Below are 26,297 nucleotides of genomic sequence, written 5' to 3' on the forward strand. Positions count from 1 at the left end.
TACTCGTGAAATCGCATTATACTATTCTGAAGGAACATTACTCTTGAGTTTACTCATCGATAGCCCATGACCGGTTTTGTCCTTACTAGGACTCATCAGCTGGGCACAATCCCTGGGCTTCCGTCAACCTTAAGTTCTTCTTGACCACATACTGGCACAATGCTCGGAATGTCAAAGGGAACTGCGTTTTGCCAAGAAAATACTGCGATTTCTTAAATATCGTAGAACAAAACTTAAATGTGAGGCGGCACTTGTGCGACACAGTTAGTTGGAGAATATCACGAACGGGAGGTTCGGTCGAATCTTTCGTTGAAACCAACTCGATTTGAAGATGTGTGTATCTGACCAAGTTAGAATGCTTCTTTGGGTTCACTTCTCCTTTGTGACTGATTATCAGGAAACAGAACGATTTGGACACTGAGATGAATCTTGAACATCATCATTATCCTATTGTCCGTCACGACTGATCAAACCGATAAAATTTACCCTTGAGGCAAGTGGATTGGAGAGTCATTTAGTTGATTTCCAGGGTGTACGAATGTGGAACGGAATCACTGAACACGCAGTGAAACAATTTATGTTGCCAGTTAACAATCTGAATTACATACCCCCTTGCAAGTACTTGGACAGATCAACAAAATTAGCCAGGATGGTGCCTGTAAAACAAACGGACAGCATTGACACTTCAATTAGGAACTTTTCAGACGAGTTCAATGACAGTTTCAAACCGTTCCACATTCAGCCAGCACGAAAATGGGAAAAGAAATGGTGGCTTCGAGCAAGCCCCATGAATGAAAAACTGAAGTGGACAAAGGATAACATAGTTGTAAGAGACGTAATAGGGAAATTGTCGTATTCAGCAAGGATAAAGGTAACCGAGGAGGACCGAATATGCTGCCGAAAGGACTTCACTGAAAAGCGAAAGCTTGCCACATGCGAGTGCTCCACTGTGATATCTCGTGGAACAAGTTTAACCGAAGGAAATATTGATATAACAAGACGTGTTGGGACCAAAAATTTGTTTCTTTAATTGGCACATGCAATCTAGGTTCCCCTCTCATTGCCTATCACAAAATTGTGATGACCATTCCATAATGAGAATCGTCTCCTCTGGGGAGGTAGTATTGTACTTATCTGAAGAGATAAGCTCCACGACTAGAATATTTTTGCCCTTTTATCAGGTTGCTTCTCTGTGAAGGCCAACTGCATTCATCTACCGGTTTTTAAGAGCTTACGGTCAGGACTTGAGTGCTTACCGTATCTGTTACACGATCGAGATGAATAGGGGGATTAGAGGGGTCATTCTGACCTAAGTTATCCGATAACGCGGGGCTTCATGCGCAATAATAAATATAATTTTGCTCCCCCAGAGAGAACCGGTGCTGTGGTCTCTTTCTTCTCAACCAAATGCACTCCTGCGTCTCAACAGCAGTTGGCTAGTATTCCTATAGGATTGAGCGTCGAAATCGCACAAATTTTGTTGGTAGGTTAAAAGGAAGTCCTTCTAACTTGAGAGTCTGAGTTTGAAAGGGGACGAGAACAAGTGTAAAATGTGTGCTTCAAACATCAATGTACGTGCCATACGTGTACGCTTGTTCTGATCTTATTACAAGAATAGTCTTTGGCTACGCTTTGCTAATTATCCCTTGGCATGAACCCAATATAACGCAGTAAGCCGGTCTACCAAAGATTGGATTTTTTTTATGTTACATTCCCAATCCGTTGGGAATACGACTAGAATCTAACCCCTCGTCCACAAATTTGAAAATTTGTTCGGAAGAAACAAAACCGTCATGCTAATAAAACTTGGACTATTCTCTTATTGAACAGTTTTTCGTTCAAATTGAGTCGGATTACCAGGCAATTTTCACACTCGTTTTTTAAAGCAGGTAAATATATAAATTCGACAAAACTACTGGGTCTGTGGTTTTAATCCATGCTGACACTATCCAAGTGTCCACGCTACAGCTCGTGTCATCTTGTACGACTGCTACGATGAGCAACGATGATTGGAACTGGTGATCTTAAACGATTTATCGACAATACTTTGAACCGTCAATATTAGTAGTGACTTCAGCTGCTCTAAGTGGTCAATGGGACAGCACTGCCTATACTTTTAGTCCGTCTGGATGGAACACAGTCTATATTTACGTTTCAAACTTATCTAATCCTACAACGATTGCCTCAGCTCCCTTGCATGGCAGACCACATGGTGGTGTGGCTCTGTTTTCCCATCGCATACGGTCGATAGGGGTAGAGTTGAATATCGCCTTGATGCAACCCACACGAAAAAGTTACTATCTGGGTCAATAGAAAGAAGATGACTCTGAGAAGGCTGAAATGTATCAGTTTTGGTGACTCATGAGCACAACAATGCGTACTTGGTCAGTGGCTTTCCTCCGATTGCGAATTTTGAGGGGAACCACAGGGAACATTATTCATTCTGTTATCGTCCTCAGAAGCATGCCAGTTGAGACAAGTAAAGACACAAGAGTAATAGATGCCCTTCATCAGTCACCCGTGGATGTTTTTCTGGGACATTGAGACATGCTTCATATATGTGGTTCTTGATTCAGTTAGACGCAATTTTTGGTTGCATTTCTTTGAATTACAGAAAAGTGCATATCAACCGAAGGCGAACTTGTATACGATGTTTTGCATGTGGGTTTTTAGGACTTGTTTAAACTTCAAAGTGATATCCTTCCCCATGAAAAGGATCATAGATTGCTGATTCCTCAAAATGCTTTGCTCGCGTGTTGTCTAGCCTTGACAAGGCCACAGATACGATTGCGAAAAACTCTTCATTTACTATGGGTTTAGTACTTTTTAGGACTCATTACTAAGTCGTACTCCTTGAGTTTGCATCAGTTTCATTCTTCTCTCAAGTTGTACGTAAATCTCATTCTACCAAAAATAATTCGATGTCTTGAATATGGTACCAAAATTAGACCGTATGCAATACTGTAAGAAATAATTTTCGCACGTATATCGGAATAACCAGACGAACTAGAAATCAATAATTCAGATCAGCGTGACAAGTAGCACGTATGTATTCGAATTGGCGAATATGTACAGCATATGGAATAGTAAAACAAGAGAATAATGAACAGAGCAATGAATAGAGTATCAGTCATGTTCATCACATCCGCCACATCTTGAATGAGCGTGTGGATGTTTATAGTCCAGTGATGGCCTTGACCACAATCTTTTGGATCTTCTCGGAATGGAAACTTCAGACTCTTCACAGGTAGTGCGTTCTTCAGAAACAACGTTTTGTTCGGATACCATAAGATCATCTACAAAGGATTCATTAGTATTTGAAACTGCAGGAGTGTCGTTAACAGACTGACCTCTGGTATTGAACTCAACCTGGTCAATGTGTCTCCGATGACAAGAGAGATCATCCAAATCGAGAACTGCGACCATCCGTTTACCATTTGATGAAAGTACTATTCCTGTATCAGGTCGTAAATCATTACCCTTGAAAAACGTAACATCAGCCGTTTTGGCACAGTCAAGACTTGTACACAACGAACGAGATTTATATAGAAGGGCGGGACTCTTCCCAGTAACGGACTGAACGGCGTTCCTGTATTGCATTAGAAAATTATCAATCCCACGGTCCAATTCCACAAAAGTAGTAGGAGAGAGTGAAATAATGACAGACCTTAGTGTTCGGACAAAATTTTCAGCAAGTCCATTCGACTGGGGATGTCGCGGAGCAGTAAACAGATGTCGACATCCAAGACCCTTCAACCATTGCTCGAGGAATTTTGCAGTGAAATGTGTGCTGTTGTCAGTGACCAAAACAGTTAGTACACCTTCATGGCTGAACACTTTCCTCAATGGTTGCTGAGTGAATTGGACACATGGAGACTTAGTCAGAAAAACTTCAGACCAACTTTAATATGCGTCAATAACGACTAAAGCATAGTATTTGCCGATAAAAGGACCACAATAGTCGGCATGAACTCGCTGAAACGCTTGACGAACAGGCTCATGTGAGCCAAATGGAATAATTCGTCTCCTGGGTATTTGCATGCCACCTGCAGACTTAGGACATTTAGGAATCGGTTGTTTGATTTCATTCCCATTCACAGAAGTCGGTAAGGTGATACTGGTTTGTAGTGAGCGTAGAACTTTGAGTCCGATAATCGATGGTCTGGACGTTGAAACCAAAAAATCACAATCGATAGGGGTACTTTGGGGTAATCTCACAGGGATCGTGCAACTACCAACGAGAGGTACAGAATGTCCAGTGATACCGCGAATGTTAACATCTGTAGGCACTATTACGGCGCTGGGGTAGAATGCAGTCAGATCTGATTGTGGAATGATGAACTCAACACTACCAGTATCACAATAAAGTCATCCTTTTGACCAGAAGCGGGTATCAAAGTTTTAGAAACAAATGACGAATTTTGAGACAAAACAGCTAGAGAAAGAGTAGANATAGAGCAATGAATAGAGTATCAGTCATCTTCATCACAAATACACTCCTTTAAAGATCATTATAAAAACAGACGTTTCGGTCTACGTTCAGCCGAATCTTTCATTAAGATCGAGCTAATTTTTTCGTCTAGTAGATAGGCTTTGAATATAGTCTGGGAGTTGGTATGTACCCATCAAACACTTAATCATACTGCAAATAAAACTGCTGACAAACCCAAGCTGTTGTTGCCGTTAGGCACTTTGAAAGCGTTCTAGAGAATACGTTATATCCTGTGTAAGGACAGTCGAATCGCACACAGTATCCGTTCAATTTGGCCTTTGTTTCTTGTTCTGTTTTTCCTTAATCCAGTGCTCGTCATCCTAGGATTCAGACCTGGGCCATTCGTTTTTCGACATTATGGAGAAAGTATTGACACTTGGTCAAACTTTTTGTTGCAATGTGAGCAAAATGAACCTCTCGAGGGATGAGATTTTATATTAACACAAAAGAGCATGCAACCTACAGAACAATGGCCTGCTTACGCCCTCCTTGAAACTTGAGTCACCCGTGGGATGATCATCACAACTCTCCGGGATTTAAATACACTGTCTGAACGAACCGATAAAAGTTGAGTTCAGATTGGTGTGGCTTTTTGCTATCCGGTTCAATTGCGCAACTAGTTAGATGGGATAAGCGACTGAACAAAACAGAATAATTGTCCATGTGACGAGCACACGTCGCTCATGATTTCGACATTGATGTGAACTTTAGATCAACTGGTGTTCCGAGCCCGTTATGAGTTTGCTTCAGTTGTGTTTATGTGTGCTCGAGGTCATCGTTATCAAGTTCTCTGATCGAATGTTCAGCTTCATTGGACTGGGTTTTCGACATAGCATCGGACCAACTGCGATGATAGCTTGACACTCCGCCATCTATAGTGTACATATCAGATATTTCTGCCGTCCAAACAAGTACATGAATATATATGTTCCATGCTTTACATAACAGGGTCACGTGGACCGAATCGTCCACCTACACCAGACACGGAACTGTATGAGAGGTTACGATGAAGTTGATTAGCAAGCAAAGATAACACATTTCTGGACGTCAAGATATGAAGAACATACGGGAAATGGACAGTGCGTCACTCAGTGTGAAGAACTTGTCTAGAAAGTCCGCACCCGCAGGCATTGATATGGTAATGCATGCAGATCGTCAAAACGACAACCAATGAGACGTCTGAGGAAATATAAAAAGTACTTCTGGATAATTAGGAGAATGTAGTTGGGTCCGCAATCGGCTGATTCGATCGTCTAGCCAAAGAAGGGCTAAAATCAGTGGAACAATCAATGTGGATGACCACACAACAATATACTCGTAAGAACGTTATTCGAAAAGGGTAACCGGGCACCCTAAAAGGCAATTCATCCGGTCCTTGGCAACCCTTCCTATGGGGACAATGGGTTCATGTTTTGCGAGCTGTGGACTTAAGTGACCTAATGGGAGAGGGAACAAAACGAGAACTAGCCCTTTTGAAAAACGAAGAAGCTCCAGAAGAAACGGAGTTTATTTTTGTCCCTTTAAGGAAGGTGAAACAGCTTTGGTAATTTATCTGATGGAAATTCCAATGTTACCTGGAGCAAAGAAAACTAGCTTCAGAACAACTCAGCTGTATGAAAATCAATCTCGATAAACTTGATGGCCGCAGCACGCAACGTGCTCGCTGGTTTTCTGTGAAGACAGATTATCAAGTGGGAGAGGCGGATCCTGAGCTCAATTCTGTGGGAGAGTAAACAGACTGGAACTTTTGTAATGCACTACTCATGAGGCAGCCTGGTGCAGCACATTCAGTTGCCTGGAAACATCAAAACCGAGAGATTCAGCTGGGTTCCAGGTGAGTCTCTCGAAAAACCAAATTAGTTTGAAAATGAGTGCATAATTACTAGAATGGAATTTTCATCACAACAGGGCCATTTTAACTTCAGGCGCTCACATTGATAGTCCTTTGCTCAGTTTAATGGTACAGCATCATTTTCGCAATTAACATCACCGTGAGCCCTGGTATCTGTGTTAAGGATTCACGCAAAATCAATGGTTGACAAGGATCTGATTCCTACTGGCTCTTTCCTTCAACCTACTTGTTACAAAAATACAGAAGTCAAAATTCAGGAAGGAAATCGCACGGCTGACTTCCAAACACAGTTTGCACAGAGTTCCTGTTGACCCAGAACACAGCTCGTCATTTCGAAAACTGACATCGCCCGATAGAGCACACAGTAAATACCGCACTGAGTAAATGTCTTGGCTGGTGATTTTGTCGGGTATGTTGTTGAGAATCACCTTTCGGCAGCCCAAAGTTATTTTCCCTATATCAGATCACCTGCTGTCTTTGGCCGGTTGCCAGATTTCACACCCAAATTATAACTAGGGCTTTTTGAGTGTTTGAGAGGGCCCATTAATACTACTGCGATTTGCACATTTCGACAAACAGGTGAAAGATGGACTAGGCTTTGAACATAAGTAGTGCACTGTATCTTCGCAGAGCGATTTCCATATTTTATCTCCTCTGATCTGGCTTCTCTTCAGAGGATTCATCCGCCAGGTTGCAACATGTTATGTAGGTTCCAATGGACTCTTCGGAAAGTATTCTCCCTCACTGTTTTCGCAACCGTCTCCTTTACTCACAGTGATGAAATTCACCTTTTCATGAATGGAGGACACTTGGTGCTGTATTCGCAGACGGTTTTGGATATTGATAACTTTTATCCATTTTAGAGTAGCTTCACATCAGTGTATGTGCAAAAAGTCCCACACACAGACGCGCCTGCTTTTGAGATGGCCACAGAATTACACCCCTGTTGTTGTTGATAAAAATGCACTGCGCGAAAGTTACGGTAATTTGAGCTTATGGTTCAATGAGTCCCCTCTGATCTTCGAAAAGAAAGGTATTTTAAATCAGTACGATGGGAGTAGAATTTTACTACACACAGCAGAAATCCAAAAAAAGGCGTCATGGAACAAGTTCGCACACCGAGGATCATTGTGGCAAAGGACTTCACTCGTCCCTACCCTGTCCGAATGGTAGAAAAGGTTCGTCGGACTGGGAAGTCTGGTGTAGGTCTGAAATGTATCAGATTTCTACTAACACTCTCCTAGATGGGATACTGCGTAAAACGGCCTGGCAGTAGGCAAGTCCGAAGTCAACCTCTGCATTCATAAGAAATGAGCACACTGAACGTGAATAACAGATAGCAATGAAAGAACAGTAGGTAGCTGGATCAAGCTTCATAATGGTAGTTCCGTTCCGTTTTCCCAAATGTGCCTGGAAGCCATAGCTGCAACGGTAGGCAATTGATTTAGCTGGTAAAAATTCTCGCAATGTTTTTAATCGGAAATAAGATGTATGAACATCTGTCTTACCGGTGTTTTAATCCCTGAGTAACAACGCTTCAGATTTATCAGTCCGTAAGGTGCCGAGCTGACAGCTATTAGATTTCTGTTTCCCCAACCAAAGGATCTTTAATTCGATGCGTACGCTTTCCTGCGGGGAGAATTGATGGGGTGTGAATGATTTATATGAACTGACCAGCTTAGTCACTCTATCCGCATGGTTCGTTTGTGTGACAAGTGACCAAAAGGCTGAGCTATCGCTCCAAGCGCCGTTGTGAAGAGAGCTTGCCAATAATTCAGCATATTTACCGGCTTTCTCTCCTTCACTTCACTAAATGCATGTCAAGGATCAAAAGCTGTTTGGTGAGCCGGGCGGCAACAATGCGGCAGAATGCTCAGATTTCACGTGGAACCACACACAGCCGATTTAGTCGATGGGTCATAAAAATGTGTCGTCGCTATGATACTCCCAGTCTTGTTCAAATCACCCGGGCCCTGTCAGACGACACGTGTCCGGATTACGTCTAACGAGTGGAATAGCGGGGAGCAAAAACATATCGTTGTTGTAGGCACATCGGTTACTTAGGCCAAACTGTGTGTGAAAACAAACGTTTGGTGAATCATTAAAAATCGCAAATTAAAAACCATTTATCGCGTTACGACCTTACTAGCTTGTTTATTATTCCGCCAAACCCGATATAGACCAACTTCACCCGTCAATCTGCGGTCATTCTTAAGCCCTCACGACAGTCATGAATTAGGCTCTTCACAGTTCTGTAGGAAGATCGGTATTGATCAGAACAAAATGCATAGTCAGAATTAGGTCAAAAGCTAGAGGATGCGTCGAATGTTTATTCGCGAACTGCTGTTGGTGGAAATACCCATGGGCATTTTTCGAAGCCACGCTGCATACATCTGAAAATATTTTTCGCTGTAAAGAAATCTGAGAAGAAATCTTGTCACTATGTATCCTATACTGAATTCAATACATAAAACAGATGAGCTCTAAATAGCTCACTGATTAAGGCGCGAAATAATGGACCTGAAATTCAGCGGTTCGAAATCAACTCTGACATCATCGCCACTCCTGTCTAGCCTTAGGCGTGCTGACAGTATCTCGACCGTCGTGCTTTCCTCCGGTGGTATGGCAGCTAGGCGTCGAAAGGATGTTTTAGCTGACCTATTAACCGTCCTTATCTGAGGCAATCAAAAAACGGTTACACAGACGACATAGTCAAAGCAATGTTTACATAACCATCACTTTATTTGCTGCCAGTCGTAATGAACAGGAACGTGCATCATTTAAGCAGTAAACTAAAGATTTTTTTGAGAAGGAAATGTTCATGGCCATTCCATAAATGGTTGTCTATTTATGAGGCTATGAAGCTAACAACCTTCGTAACTCTTTGAGTTGCAACAGCCTCGTCCCATCCTAGGCCGGGTTAGCACGAATAGCAGGATCGTAACAAGCACCTCAAACTCGTTCTGTCTGTTTTAGGTAAAGGTATGTCTTGTTTGATGGGTTTTAAGACAGCTGGCAAGACTTATCTAACAAATCTCATCTCGCAAATCGCAACTTCAGTTCAATTTGAGATACGAAACGTTTGCAACCAAGCATTACTAACAAAAACCAACCAATTGGATCTGCAGATTTTATTGAAGCCTGGAGTTATTTCCCTTGAAAGATCCTTTCCAAACCATCCTAAACACGCACCTTTTTGAGCCTATTCTCATTCCGGTCCCTGGTATGTCCAAGAATGATTTAAAGGCTACAGACTAAACGTCGTCACACACAGTTCCCATTTGTTATAGGCAAATATTCGGTTAAAACTACAGAAGTAACTTTTGGGGAAACTAGGGCTGTCTGATGATAGAAAGACATCCTCAAGGATCTGTAGAAAGGATAGTTGCAACTTGAAACGACCTATCTGGCCACTTGCGGTGTTCAAGGAGGAGGAAGGTAAGGGTGTGAACATTGAGTCTTTCTTTATCATGATGCACAAGGGGTTACCGGAAACTTACTTGGTTCCACATAAGCATAGTTTAAGGTTAGAGATAAGACAAGACTCCATCATGTCAAGATCAACAAAATCCTACCCTTGAAATAAAACTATCCACAATGTTCCTGAAAACTTTTCGACAGCGGGTTTCACTGTTCTTGGGGCTCAACAGGGAGGCGCAGTCCTCCGAGTGTCCGTCAACCTTATATCCTAATTCAACCAAAATTGCACGTATGTTCTTGGGGCTCAACAGGAAGGCGCAGTCCTCCGAGCGTCCGTCAACCTTATATCCTAATTCAACCAAAATTGCACGTAAACCTACAAATACGCTCATTTGCGTGCCAATTCGGTCCTCGTGGGAGATCGTTCTACATGGCATGAACAAAACTAGTTAGTGTGCGTATTTACCGGAATATCCATGCCCATTTGTCGCACGTAAACCTACAAATGCGCTCATTTGCGTGCCTATTCAGTCCTCATGGGAGACTCATCTGGAACTCAGCCGAATCTCTTTTTCAGAGATTCTCCGCATCAACTGAGCGTGCTGCATCAGGTCGCCTGGCGCTTCATTCGGTACGATATTCTTGGATCAGACTACACGTAGGCTTGCTGAAAACTCGGTGACAGCACACAACCAGTTTCGCCGTTGCCGTCAGGATCGTTCTACACGGCATGAACAAAACTAGTTAGTGTGTGTATTTACCGGAATATCCATGCCCATTTGTTCCAGAAGAAGACAACTCACTCATTGGACGTGGAATTGCCTAGTGACTTAACGTTGTTTAGACGAGGCATCCAATTTTTCCTACGTGCTGTGATTGAGATGTTTACTATGAAGCATAAGTGACCAACCACGAACCAAGAGAACTGACCTGTGTCCTATGCCTGAACTGGTCATCACTCAGAGCGGGACCAAAGATAATTCCAACTATGCCAGTTATGCCTAAAACTTTCAATCACCATGGGCCACCACCCATGATGGAGGGGAGCATTCCTCTTCAAATTAAAATCACGGCAGTGGATGACTCAAATGAGACGCAAGTGGGTTATTTGTTTGTGCTAAGCAAACGCAGCATCACACTTGAATTGGGCCAGTATTCAATATTGCGAAGTATTTTTCTACGTTACTACACTATTCGCAGGTCTGTCGGAGTTCTAATCGATTGTACAAGTAGTATCTTATCAACGAAAGGTTGACAGTTGGCTGCACTGTCTTCAGAGGGGATCGCAATGATAACTTGACTGGTCCGTTCACCAGGACAGTGTGCCCTGTAGAACAGCAGCCAACAACCGTAGGATGCGGTAATTCATGATTAACCCAGCTCACCCTTCCAGTAATCATCTAAAGAAGTGTGGGCTTTCAAGAGTAAGGTAGAAAGAAAGGTACATGAAAATGATATCGATCATGTCTGACTTCAGTGCATTAATCATGGAATACGTTTTAGAACCATGTTTAAACATAGAATGCCGCTACAACTTTATCCGCCTTGGTTTCTCCGAATAAGTTTATGACACCATGTGTACGGATTCCAACTTACAGTCTAAGCGAGTCTCTTTTCGACTCACTTTTTCCCACTGACTCTCATCATCAACCAAGCCTCGTTCTGATGGATTGGATGACGTTCTGAGATCTCGTGCGCCTCCTTATGCTGTGACTGTGCCTGTTTGCTTGAGCACATTCACACACGCAAAGCTCAAGGCGAACAGTGCGCGTGCACACACACACACACACACACACACATACACGAGCGCACAATCTAACGCAAGCATGACATCTGTTGCCCTTGGTCGTCGTCTCCGGAGGGCCATTAAATACCCATAAAATCTTAGCATTCCGCATTGTTTAGTCACATGAGGCATCAGCACTCCCTGTCTTCTCTACTTCAGCTCCACATCCACCCCCAACCCTCATCTCGGTTGCCCAGCTTTTGCGGTTATCATTAGGAGAGTGAGCGAAACCAACGCTAGGACGATGCCCAGTATTTTCTTCCACAGATATGTACAGCTCCACATGTGTGAATACACATATGAAGACGCACGGATGCACAGGCACACGCTCACTGAACTGCCGTAAGACTAGAAAATGTGGAAAAACTACTCTCACTATCCTGATCGAACTATAGGGCGTGGACCAGTAGAGAAACAGTTACCCGCTGACTTGCTTAGGATGAAACGAAAGGAAAGGAGTACGCACGTAGGAATGCAATAACCAGATCTGGAAGACAACAAGCTCTGTAGCCCCAGTACCACCTTTCAGAAGTAGATAAACGCCCACTGTTCCATGTCAAAACGTGCCAAATCCCTCTCTCCATATTGTGCGATCTTTGCCGACTTGCAGATCATAGCAATGCAGCAGTCTCAAATGACACGTTGGGAAAGAATTCACTAGAAACGGCCACACTGGTGTGACCAGCACTGTCAAAAACTTACGTAAAAACATCTAATGCACTGAGAAAGCTCATAGGTTTCGCTTGCTCTTAGCGACAATTGGCCGATGAACTGCCATATGATAGCTCATATGGCAAGCTATTCGAGTTGTCACAGTGTAATAACCTGACTTTATACACTACTTAGAGTTTTCATCAATCCTATGAGCAGTGTGCTCTGTCAAGGAAATATATGGTGGTGTCTCGAATGTGGTGTCAACTGGGGCGATTTGTGTGCGACGCATTCAGTTGATGCATATCGCAAATGAGGGATTTAGCTGAGTCTCCTGTTACCAGCAACAATTTAGAAATGAGTGTATTCCTTCAAAGATATAGTGGGATTTAATCTGGTGATGCATCTTTACAACACGGTACGCCCAAAAATAAGATAGTTTGTTTGCGGAGGAATGGAGCTGGTAGCTCGAAGGGATAAACAGCCTATATATTGAGAATCCCATGCGCAAACTTCCGGCTGTAATGGAGAGGAAGTTATTACAGGGAGTAGTAGTAATTGCAGTAAGATAGCTGGAACACCGCACTCCGGACGGAACAACGACAAACTGATACATGAGTGAAAGATCAGAGGAGACAACATGGTTATCTGGTTTTACCTCCCAGCTTGTTGATACCGAAACAAACAATAATAAGAATATCAGTGTCGGTGCCTTTGCGGAGGGTTCTTTGTTAGCATCTAGGTGGACTCGTTTTATACATATCCTGGGCTGGAAGAAACAAGAATGCTTCCCTTACACAAACTATATCCCACGGTCGGTTCACCTTCGCCTTAAGAACCTGACGTCAGTGATATTCTTGGATGGTTTCTATTCGGAAATGGGGCAATTTCGTGTTATGTCGGTTCTTTATGCAAAGGCTATGACCGCCATACGACGCATATACCCATAATATGTCCGTTTCTGTCGACGAGTTCCTTGGTGTATGATCCTAGACCTGTACGTTTGATCCATTCAGGCATTGGGTGATCGGGTTTGGGAAACTAGGCAACAAAGAAAACAAGAATGCGTGGTTGATGGGCGACTGAAAGGTCATTTTTTAAAACTGTATATTCAGGCTGACCAGTAAAGCTTAAAAAACTAGTGCCGTATTATGTTGCATGTTCTACTCATTTGTGTTCTAGTTAGCTGTGAATTCACTTCTGGTGTTATGGTTGTCGATTACCCCGGATGTCACTTGCTAATGATTTCGGTATTATCTTCTTACTGCAGAGAAATCGAGGCCCATTTATCATTCATTTTATGTTCGTCTGAATCAAAAGTGGCGTTTCGCACAGGTTCAATTCAAACCATGTGGCAGTTTGTATTCATTCATATAGGCATTGTTTGAAGATTTACTGATGATGATCTAGTGACTGTTTTTCTGACTCTAAGGGGAATCTTAAACTCTATTCTATGATTGATAACAAAACATTACCTATCGACTTCATCCGGTCGACAGGTTAAAAATACGTTCGTTCCATTCGACAGACCTAAGTGACCTCAGTGCAGCCCAGAAAGGCTGTCAGGATAGATGCCAAGTGTCAAAGTGCGAGAGTGTTCATGAACGTCCTCTAGCCCAGACAAGGCAAAGCTGATCAGTTAAATCATGCTCCATTACTTTCAGTCACAGATAAGTTTTCGAGATCCTGTTCTGCGTCCGACCCCATCCCTTATATCTCCTACCTATATCCTACCTAGGATTAGGAAGAACTGGCAGTATTTTCTCCGCTTACCTTCAAGGTTGATGTGCTAAAATGATGTCATTATTCAAAACAGATTTTTCATGTTCTGACTGACCCGAGGATGTCATCACAAAATTTATGTATGTATTGCTCTGTTTTGTACACAATTTAGGTCTGCACGCCGTGACAAGCCACAGGCTTGCGAACCCGACCGATCGGCGTTTATTCCTACCTCGTCTTTCTCGGAAGAAACGGTCCAAATGAAGGGGCAATCTAGGATTGTAAACTAAAGCAGGGAAAAATGAAATTCATCCGACCCATCAGAATTACCATAGTCAGAAGAGACCCTATGCAGAAAAAGATGGCTTTCAGCTGTTCGTTGTCACACATCTCTAAACATTCATTCCACAGCAACTTTAGATTTCGTCTTGAGTCACCCCCCAGTAGCATACTGTTTAATAATCAACATGTGCAAAGGCAAAGGTCACCCCTCTTCCTACACAGAAAAATTCGTCTGCCTTGTTGTCATTCAGTCCCAGTTTATTAACAGTTGTGTCATGATGACAGAGGTCATCCAACAAGACAAATGTCTGCTGAGACTGATGCGCTGAGGAATAATCGGTGTGTTTGTCTCTGACGCTGACACGTGTAGTTTAGCCCAGGAATTCCCACTGCAGCGATTCATGGGATCCACGTGAGAATATGGGGAAATCTGTCACCTCTAAGACTCGTGTTTGGAACAAGTGGACTACGGAAGCCTAGTTACCTCACTGAAGTGCGGTTGTCATGGGGGGTGGGGTAGGACACGAATTTTCATGTAGGCGTAGAGAGACGAAGTGTTTACCATATTTTAAACTAGTGTTTTCTGGTCAACATAGGGCGGTGAACCGTACGCATTTTTGGTTCTTGTTTAACTACATTACATTAACTGGTGAGCGTTGTTCAAATGGCTACCGTCTAAAAAACTTTTTCTGTAGCCGTATTGTACTTGTTTAGAGTACTTAGCTACTGTCTTTAGGCAGGTAGCGTCTTTGGCTCCTGATAAAGCCAAAACTGATTTTCACTCTGACACGGAACACTCCTATGGTATTTTCGCCTGCGTTGGCAAAATCCAGCGATACAGAAGGCTAGCTTCCCCCAAGGATTTACCACATAATTGCGATCGTTTCCGGGAAGGTGGCAATAATGATCGAGGGAAATTACTAATCCAGGAAGAAAGACTTACCAAATAGTGAATAAATAATTCACTAAATAGTGAATAACTAGAGAGAGTATACATATGTACGGGATTGAAAAAAATAAGGGACGTTGGTCCGTGAAGATAGTTTGCTCTCTCTTGGTTTTCCTAATCAACTTGCTTTAGTTGACACCGCTGGGTTGCTCCAAACAGAAGAATTAAGCTGTTCGCACATTTTGAGGTGAACACGGATGATCCACTGATGAAAGTCAGTCATTCGTTTTTGTCCATATGTAACTCTGTTTCCCAAAAGTTCTCAAGGCAACCATACCGTCCTAGCACCTTGAATCTGGACAGCATAGTAAGAATATCTTTCTGTTCTCAGTGCACGATGCATTCGCGCACCACCATGAATTGTGTCACAGGCAGTAAGTTGTCACATACTGCTACGATTATAACGTGACATTTGAAAATATATCACATACTTCGAGGCGAATATAGTTCTTATACGAGGAAAGCACATCTTGTAAATTGTGAACCAGTCTGTGGACAGAAAACCTAATCGAACCAACCGAATGTGCAAATACTATATCAAATTCTCCGGTGTATCTGCCACATATTTTACTGGAGATTGCATTGACTAATCATCGGCAAATGTCGCTGAAGGCACATTTACAATGTAGAGCGGGTGGGACTCATTGTAGTATCTTTTTACTGAATGAGTTTTTTAGATACTAGAAGTAGTTCTATTTGACCTTCTCCTCCCAGTTTACATGCCAAATAAAAAGTTCTTAAGACCGTTACAGATTTGCGATTGAAGGCATGTACACTACGCTTTTAGGCGGAAGGCAAATTTTCCCCGAAAGCTCCACTCCATTGCGATATGGAGTTGGAAACCAAACTTTCAGAAACCACGAAACTACTACCACTATACAGTAAGGCTGCACGATGAGATGTCACGTTCTCGCGTTGTAGTATCATCCTGGCGTTTTTCGTATTGACAGATGACAGGAAAAGAAGACGTTATAAACTAATGCACTACTGAAAAGTACCATCTGCTGTACCGGATACAGGGAAAAAGCATACAACTTCTCCCGACCAGTGTTCACAAAATCATCGTAAGCAAACCATTATGTGGACAATGGATAATGCCTAGTATTTTCCTGCGAAATAAACTGTGCCTTTTCCACCAGGCGATAGTTAACTTGTTGTTGCTCGTTAACCAACCAGCACGTACTTTGGCCTTACCTTCATGCACAACGCGTTCGTCTTCATTACCAGGTTTTAAATGATCTTCTAGGCACTGAGGTAACTTTCAGCACAGTGCCCCGATTGACGAAATCAGATTATGGTTGGTTGACCGATGCTAATCTAGTCCTTCGACTCCCGGCTGTGATCCCCATGCCATCAAACTCCAACCGTTTTTCAGCGGCAGTTTGACTCACTCATAAGGTACCCTAGATTGGTAACAACTCTGTGCCGAAGCGTGTCACACCTGCAACGGCATCTGGGATCTGCACCTGGCAAGTAAACTCACAGTCCACTTATGTTCATTTTCTACTCTCTATTCAATTGATATATAATTCTGACAGTCTGCAATCTTCTTGAAATTTAGAAGCTCGAAATACTTTAAACAGTTTCTAATGTAAGTCAGAATATCACCGTAGACTTAAAAACTAAAAAAAGATCTATATCTTTCGGGAACCAACCAAATACTTAAAAGAGGGCTTATTCCCCGAAGCAGTGTATGTCATAATCGGCGGTTTTTTCTTCAGGCGAAATTAAGGACTGCATCCGAAAGGCAGTTTCTGAGACTTAATTGTAGTTCCGCTGGTCACCAAACAGGGTTCGATGTGCAAAACAAATGAATAATGATCAGATAATGAGAAAACTTTTTCAAAGTGGCTACCAACTTCGTACATAGACTAACTGGTCGTTTTATGCCATGTGATTCGCCTCAAAACTGGGTGAGCATTTTTGAGAAACAACGTTGCTTATGAATTCGTTTATGACTTCGTCTGCACTGGTAGGTCGACAAGCTGCATCGGAAGTTCAAAATTGTTTACATTTGAACGTCCAAAATGAGTGGTTGTCGTTGTTAATTCATAAGATACAATAACAAAAGCATACGGCACACTCCGTTGGAACCACCGATTCCGGTAAAAACATTGAGTTAGTGTTGTACCTGCATCCCGAACTGGCCTAGCCTGAGATTGCACCTGTTCGACCCGACTTTGTTAGGCACGGCACATTTGTAGTTCATGTCTATTAAACAAAGTGCTGTCAGCCTTTGTCAAAAATTCTCGCTAACCCTACAGACAGCGCAAATTTATTGTTTCGGGCTGTTGTGTGCCGCGCGGCGGTTATTTAGGGTCATAGCCGTGGTGCCCCGGTCGCAGACACATTTGGGCCAAGGTGATGAAGTAATGGCGAAAATGCATACAGGTAGTCTGGCAGGTGAACTTAGTCAGGGAGGAACCAACTGTAACCAGGCAACCAGAATGCCGTACCTCAGTCAAATATATTTCGGAGAAGTGAACAAAGCTCCGACAAAAGAAGATCCTATGGGGTACCGAAAACCGATGATATAATATCTCTGTTCTTAACCTAAACTACAGTATCTCCCAGACAGTATTAGACATGGAAACCATAAAACAAAAGAACGGTTATAAGAAAGCAAGGCATTTTGCGCACGTCTAAGGATTAGTAGCCCAGTCTCGTCTAACCATGTCCAAGAGAGCATAAAAACAACCTCTGTTAACACAAAGTTGATAGGAACCCCTCCTCAGCAAATGTTAGAATTCGAGGCTTGTGACCTTCACCCATGACTTTCCTGAACGAACATTAAACCAATATGGTGCGGAACTGAGTGTATTTGGCGAAAGTATGTCAGTTAACCTTTAAGATGGTCTTTGCTAAGCGACGAACTTGCTGTTCTGCTCAATGTTCGGTTAGTCTGTTTAGAAAACTGTGGAGCGACCCATCTTTGTGAATACACCATTTGTTGAAATAGTAGACACCATCTGTTAGACTTGTGTATGCAATGTTTGATGAAGTTTGCACGTACTGACTTCTTGATGGACCGTGAGCTCGGCAAACGATGGCTTAAAATGCCAGCGGTTTTACAAGTTTGTCTTGGAACCACCACGAGCTACTAATTTACAGTTGACAGTGTTGTCTCCATAGAGGTCACTATAAGTCAGATCGCTTTTCCTCTGGTCATATGAAGAATCGGTAGTCGGGGGCTGACGAATCATCTTAGACTGTAGTTGAAAAACTACTTTTCAGTGAGCAATTGGGTTTCAGAATCCATAGCATTCTATCAGTCTATTTTAAACGCGCGATAAAGAAGAATCGTTACCAGGGTTTGTTGTCGCTTTGAAAATGATAAAGTGATCAGATAGCGAGGGGTAGGATCACTGGTGCGCGAGTGACTGCGTGAGAACTGCAGCTGATCACCAGAACAAAAACGTTTTGACTGGTGCACAAACACGGCTCAAGCAGAGACCGAATGAATTAATCAATAGACGCAAATACAACACGGGTTTATGCGCATGTGCGTATCTGATTAAATGGGGTAAAATGAAGGCCAAATTCCAGATTCACAAATGTGAACTCCAGAAACTGGAATGTGTAATTTTATTGCCCTCACCCAATCTGACCAACTCCCATTTGTATCGAGAGTTTGGTTCCTCTTGAACAGAAGTAGTACAACCACTAGATGACTACTGATGTAATCTATTGGGTTCTTGATTGGCTGGGCATACCTTTTGAAGAGGTTGTTTCTGTTTTAGCAATTGCCAGAGAGGATTTAGCTTATTCCACGCATACAAGAAATCCTTGCTTAACAGCAGTGTGAATCCTCCAATTCAGGACCAGCAACCATCACGAAGTATTTATCCTGTTGACGAGATGTAAAGCTTCGACACACATACATATACATGGCAAAGTCAACAGTTCTAGATTAACTCCTACCCATTTTCAAAACACTTTACCCGCTTGAAATCCCTTTGGATCCCGACTGCCCAACAGATAAACCTTAGTAGATGTTAAACTGAACTTACTAGTCTCATATGCTCAACAGGGAACATGTATAGCCTGAATCCTGTCTCAGTGCAATACGGGTGTCTTTTTGTTCACGCGATGCCTCAGGATGACAAAATAGAGTTTTTATAGCTCACTGCTACAGGCGATGGATGAGTGCATGTGAAAAAGGGTTTCGCAGGTCTGTTGATCAAGCTGAGTCACCGAACCAGTGGGATAGCCAAGAATTGGAATTCTTCGTCATAAACCAGTTAAGCTATCGGCAAAGCTGGCAGCGCATTTATGCTACCAAATCTATTTTGTTTGGTTCTGAGATATGTGCTTGTGGGTTAACAATCCTGAGGAGAATTCCCATGCGCTTTTCCGGTTAAAAGCAATTCTGTGCTACTTACTGTCCCCCGACTGTGCGGTGGGACGTAGAGCATCGAACAAACGGCGGAAATTGGGGCCCATGTGTTCATCACAATCAGTTTGGTACGGAAAAGATTAAGGGAATACCGAATGGAGAGGAAAATTTCGTAGTTGGTGAGAAGCCGTAGGAGGTAGTACTAATGCCTGTTAGCATCGTTGTGTTAGGTCGGACCGAAAGACGAGGAGGCAGAATTCGCGTGTCTTAATTGGTGTTTGCCTAAGAACAGGAACAGCCGTTTAGTGCGTAGAACACCAAGTGGTTGTACACTAAGCTCAAAGAGCACGGCAAGTCAAAATCTTATAAATGTGATTAAGGAACGCATGGAATGTGCGAGAACCTGGATCACATCATTAGGCACGCCCTTACAGGCTAGCTTAGATAATGCTTTTTCGGATGATAATGGTAACCCAGCGCTCACAATGCGGGAAGAGTTTTCTCTTGATGAGCTCCAGCAGGATTTTTGTGGGACAAGTTCTTTGGAAAAGAAATTATCGATCCATGTGGCTGCCTGTTAGATCAACTGTAAGTCACTTTCCTGGTCCTACGTTTGTAGATACTAATGTCCAAAGATGAATGCGCTTAGAATCGTTTCCTGGCCTACTGACGGTTAGCGATAGAATTGAACACTATGTGCTCGTGGGGGGGTTGACTAGATAATCGTTTAGATTAGCTACTGACAACAAATTTTTAAAAATTATGCCCTCTCCAGCTATGCCAAGCGATGTAGGGGCTTGAGGAATTTCGTCTATAGGTAAGTCTGGTATAAAAAGCGATTGTTCCACAATATATTGGAGTTTCGGGTCGTGTGGTTCCAATTTAATCTTCAGTCACACAATGTTTTTGGTCGGGATTTCTAATTTCACATTATTACAGCGAAATCACGAAGTGACTGGGAAAGAAAACCCAACTTTCACATATAACAATTTCAGTGTGCTACTACACAGCAAGTGAGTGTGTTCAATGAAGCAAAATAAACGACCATGCAGCCATCAGTCAGCATCTTCGAAATGGCCTAGGTCCTGTGGCGATGCTTCCTTGTTATTTATTTCGTCACTTCAGTTAAAACCTTTGAAATCTAGGCATACTTTGACGATTTACCGGAATTAGATGGCCGTATACGGGAATAACCTGAGCTTAGAGGAGGGAATAAGTAGCTAACGGTTACGTGGCTTGGTACGTGTGACACGGAAACGAGGACTTCTAGTGGGTGGTGTGCTTGGCGAAGGCACTCAGATCAACTAGCAAGGACGGTTTGGCTACTTCCGTTCCATACTCTCCCACCAAATATGTGAATGGATATTTCGGCCGGATAAAGGTGAGGTCTCAGTAGATCGATAGCGGCACTTCGCTACGAGCAGACAGAACACAGTCAATTTGGACAATTCTTGAAAGTGTGCTTGGATAAAATTAATTTACAGGAGTGATAGTTCCACAGAAATGAAGAAAAAATAGTTCATACCGTTAACGACAAGACAACAACTCGCGAAACCGATGACCCTGTGCATTGGCGGATTGAAGATAAGTGAGGTTTTGAAGGATTAAAGAAATTCACATGTCAGCGTTTTTCGTTTCGGTTTCAATAAACTGTAAGACAGATGAGGCTCGCTTTGTAGGAAATCGATCGCCTATGCATTGAGGTATTTTTAATCAAGTTAGGAGGGTAAATCAACAGAATTTTGTTTCGCAAACAACTGAAAAGGTATGGTTGATGTCGAGTGTGGAATGAAAGACTGGTTTCCGGGTGATCCGAAAAGGTCCACCATCGGTCCCGGAACTGAATGGGTGAAATGAGGAAAGGTTGTGGAACCACAGAGGGGCTTTGACGCTGGGTAGGTATTGTAAAACGCTGCATAGTCATTATCGGGGTCGGTTCCAAAACCCGGTCGGAAATGATTTGACTGGAAGTGCACAGAACTGGGTAGAACACAATCTGGAGAACTTATGCTATCTCCTCCGAATAGTTGAGAGCATGAGTTTGTACTCAATGACGTGGTTCGGCAGCTGGAATTTAAATAAGTACTCGCTCCAGAAATGGCACAGACTGAGCTTTCGTTGAATAACTGTGCGTTCTTGTAGTTTCGCTTTTCATCTGCTTGAACATAAGGATCCACACAATGTGCTGATACCGAAGTGTTCGAGGGATCCTCCAGACTAAACGGTCGCCCGTAAAGTGTATCATGCTCAGCTAACTGAGGTGCTACCACGGGAGTCACGTAGCTCTCAAATGTTGTTGGATATGGATAGTTTCCTTCATGTGTGTAGTGCCTTATCCCAAACGCCGAAATGTCCACAAATGGGAACCGCTGGGCAATGGAACAACGGTTTTGAGAGTAGTTGGTTGCTGGATCAAACGCTTGTGATACTGAGTACTTTTGGCGTTCTGATGATTCCGAATCAACCAGACTTTTGACCTCATTCGGTTCTATTCTGTCGGTCACGCCGAGCTCTCCGTCAAAAGAGAGACACTGTCGAAGAAAGGCATCTTGAGAAATTCCCAACAGTCCTGAATTAGGGGAGTGAAAGCGATTTGAATAAACCGAGCTCTCCGTGATGACCGAGTTGGAATTATAGGTGGATAGTGGTGGTTGACATATGGTAATGCTGGTGGGTACAGATCCAGAAAACAATTTTTGGGCCGCCACACTTTCGAAAGTGTTTGAAGAGTACTCACTGTCCTTCAAGTGAGAAATTGAATGTGGGAGTGAATTAAGACTGGGATGTTGATAACTTGCTTTGAAAATATCTTGGTCACGCAGGGTTGCGTTAACTACGTTATTTTGCCAACCTGGGGTACTGGTTAGAGCAGCACATGCCTTCTCGGAATCACCAATATGTTGACACATTTGTATCTGTGTTGCTGTGCTAGGTTGGGTACTCGATTCGACAAGGTGTTGTTTACTCCATTGGTCATCTGGCGTTCCTCTTTGTGAAATGGACTGGTTTTCTTGTAAATTCTGTCTTTCCTCACTTTGTGCAACGCAGCTGCGCAACATTTGGTTCATGAAATCCAGATTTTTGTTTTGCAGTAATGATGCTGTAATTTCTGTGTCCCCGACAAATCGCTCTGTTTGAGAAAGTCTCCGGCCCAACTCTGGAGAAACCCTACCCAATCCGTGTAGAGCACAAGAAAGTGGAACCGATTTAGACGGCGATTGTGGTAACATAGAGTTAAGTAACATCTTTCCTTCGGCAAATCTTATCATATCCAATTTTTTCATGGATTCATCCTTGCTTTGCTCTTTTCCTCGACCATCGGTGAATTGAATATCGTCATTGTCTCCGTCGGAATGGGACGCATGCCTGTAAAATGGAGGAGAAGCTTCTCGGTGTGTAGCATTCGCGTCCAGATAGTGCTGCGAATCCTCACCGCTGCCTGACAAATCATCAACTTCCAGCCCAACGTCAAACCCTTCTTTTGTGATCATGTCACCATCGGTTTCCGAAAAATTCCCTGAAACACCGCCGCATCCACCGACGCTGGGATTACGCGACTGAAGTTTCTTCTTTTTCATTCTTCTGTTTTGAAACCAAACTTTCACCTGTTGAGGGAGAAAGATTTCGTAGCTACATATTTATCATGAAGATCTAAATATTAGCCGAAGGATAATGGAGAACTTGTGTATGGCTAACAGATGACAAAGGAACCTGCTCTTATTTCTTTCATTACCACTTTTTGATCCGTTAACTTACCAGGGATTCGTAACAGAAAGAACAGAAAGATGCCAATGAGTATGGTAATATATAAGAGAATACAAAAAATAAAATGAAATTACCTTAATGGTGCATTATCATACCATATCTCATCACACCATCATAACCCTTTTGGAAACAAGGTTTCGCATTTGTCCTTTTCACGGTGAGTCTGGCAGAAAATCCTATTTCTCAGCCTTATCGAGTGAACAAAAAGTTACTGAAGTACACGTATGTAAGCCGGCCTGTTGACTTTTCTCTTGGTTTAAGGACTATCAAGCGGACAAAACCAATGGTTTGAATTGTGCGTTGGAATGGTGAGTATAAAAGCTTAATTTAATGGTCTAATTGCTCATATGGGTCTGAAAACGTTCAAGAGTTGAAGAGGGAGCTTATAAATTCACTGGATCCTTTCAGCATGATCTTCACGTTTGGTGTCCGATCATCTCTTGTAGAAGTAATCAGGCTAAAAGATGAGCTAAATCACGCAGAAGCCTGGGCAGTAATTGCTGGACTGTTTAGTGTTTACCACTATGTGGGTTACAATTTCTTACCACAAGTAATCGTAATCTTGATTTCGAAGGTGAAAACCTTCGCATCCTAAATGAATGTGACTAAAGGGCAAAGGAACACCCATGGAAACTGCAGATAGAGGATAACTGGTAAAATCCCTCTGATGTTCTGCCTCCTTCTAGACGAGGAAAACCCGGAAGAAGTCACCTCCTACAGCTGTGCTCCTGTCTGAATTTTCTATACGAAGGAAGAAGGTCGTTAATTGGTGAGGGTCCAAAGTACGGTTCAGCGCTGGATCCAAGTGACACAGATGGATGCCTTGAGCTTGGGTTGAAACCCGGAAGAAGTCGCCTCCTACAGCTGTGCTCCTGTCTGAATTCTTTATACGAAGGAAGAAGGTCGTTAATGGGTGAGGGCCCAAAGTACGGTTCAGCGCTGGATCCAAATGACACAGATGGATGCCTTGAGCTTGGGTTGTGCATTTGAACACTACAATATCTTCTTGGACATCTTCCTTATTCTTGGAGTAGAAAGTGTCTAGACCTCACCGTGCTGTGACGGTTTGAATACTTAGGTGACCCACTGAACTATACTGCTTGGCAATCGCAGTCTGTCACGCCAGAATGGTCAATGGTTAGAGGTCTGACGAACACAGTCTCCTAGTCCTCCAGGTTGGAGCATGTGTGGCGACTTGTTCTGTAAAAATTGAGATGCATTTGCATCTCCCGCCAAACACCGCTGCCTTGCGGCCAGGTTTTTAGCCAAAGCCTTTGGTTTGGGACCCTAATCTTCCTACTGTCCAGGTGTTGGTGCCCCGTTAGTTTCGCAGTCCACCTACAACCATGAACTGCACACATACGAAAATAAAGGTTGTACGGCGGCGAAACAGCAGTATTGAGCACTGATGTAACGCTGTCGATGATGATGATGATGATGATAATGATAATGATGATGTCGAAGAAAGTTTCGGCAATCCAAACGTTATTTGCACTGGTAAGGAAACCAAACAAAAGGTCATGCGTTCAAGTCGGAAAAGAATAGATTAGTTTGTAGAGACGTTTACACACCATCTCCCTGACTCGGAAATGCGGGCCGAGGCCAGTAAGGATTTAACCTTGGTCCATCTCTTCCCGTTACTAATCACTAGTGTGTCGAACACAGTGGCATATCTGATGAAAGTCTTGTTAAGGAAACCAAACAAAAGGTCATGCGCTCAAGTCGGAAAACAATAGATTATTTGTAGAGACTTTTACACACCATCTCCCTGACTCGGAAGTGCGGGCCGAGGCCAGTAAGGATATAACCTTGGTCCATCTCTTTCCGTTACTAATCACACAGTGGCATATCTGATGAAAGTCTTGTTTTCCTCTGTTTTGAATCATAGGAAATATTTGAGCAAAACAAAATGCTGTCAAGTTTTAACAGCAACTTAACACGTTGCTGTCTGCTACGAAAATTTCGGAAAGGTAGAAATATCTGACAATTTTGCACTACAGATTGTTCTAGTGTGCAGATGAATAACAGTGAGGCCCCTAACACTCAGAGAGATTGTAAGGTTTGCACAATGCTTACATTTGTTTGCAATGATGCTGACAAGTGAGTGGTAGGTTGCCCACGAAAAAGTCGTTCAAAAAGTATAAGGTCAAAGTTGGCGCTTGGTAAATTGAAAAGCATATTGCAGAGCAAAGTTGGGGTATATACACTGAATAAGCTCCGGTTCCCACGAATCCGTTCACCCAAAGCAATGGTCCGGCCACGACCCAGAGACCACTATATTCCAGTTTTGCCAAACTTACCACTTGGGCGTATTACCGGACCCTTTAAAATAGGTGGGATGGTTGGACGGTAGTGGATCTAATGGTTGTAATCAGCGCTAGAAACATTTCAAAGTGTGGTTTGACCTAACTGGTCAACAAAAGTTCATTTGTTTGACTGCGACTTCGGGTGAATTTGTCCAGGTCCCTAGATGGTTACCTCATGGTAAGTGAAGCGCCCTTATCCCCTGAGACAAAGTGTGGGTCGTTCCAGTCCGTCGAAGAGACTCCACAAACTTTGCTCACTGGTATAAAGCTATTAAGGGTAGTCTAAATGGCTGAGTGTCTTTGGAAAACAGTATGGATAAAAAAGAACATTCCACTTTTTGCCCGCTAGAAATCGTATACATTTAAGGTTTCAGACGGCCATTGAAGGCTTATGGTCATACTGTCAAGTTGCCTTCGAGTACAAGGAGTGTATGATTTGCCATTTATGTCTGATTCGGTTTATCACGAAGTTCTCGGTTAGACGTTTGTTTTCCGTGATGGTAGGACAAGTGGAGGACGATCTAAGCTGTTTAGAGGAAGGTGAGACAACGAATGAGGTGAAATAGCAGAACGAATAAATGGCTACGGATAAAATCCCACTGTACCCGCTTCAGCTGGTGACAAAGTGAGCATTTTGTTCCCAACTAGCATACACGTTCAATCAACACAATAGGATTGTTGTTTTCCACTGTGCTGAACAGACAACGCTCATCGATTAGACAGCTGTATGGCCACT

The 26,297-nt window shown here is 42.9% G+C and overlaps 1 protein-coding gene across 1 annotated transcript; it reads right to left on the reverse strand.

Annotated features, from left to right (window-relative positions):
• Positions 1-21,208: 21,208 nt before the first annotated feature.
• T265_00082 (hypothetical protein) lies at positions 21,209-23,068 on the reverse strand (the record flags this gene model as incomplete). The annotated part of the gene is made up of 1 exon (XM_009163739.1): positions 21,209-23,068. One exon carries the CDS (start codon positions 23,066-23,068, stop codon positions 21,209-21,211), a length of 1,860 nt encoding a protein of 619 aa, XP_009162003.1.
• Positions 23,069-26,297: the final 3,229 nt, after the last annotated feature.

This window comes from Opisthorchis viverrini (assembly GCF_000715545.1).
Source record: "Opisthorchis viverrini unplaced genomic scaffold opera_v5_1, whole genome shotgun sequence".
Classification (NCBI taxonomy): domain Eukaryota; kingdom Metazoa; phylum Platyhelminthes; class Trematoda; order Opisthorchiida; family Opisthorchiidae; genus Opisthorchis; species Opisthorchis viverrini.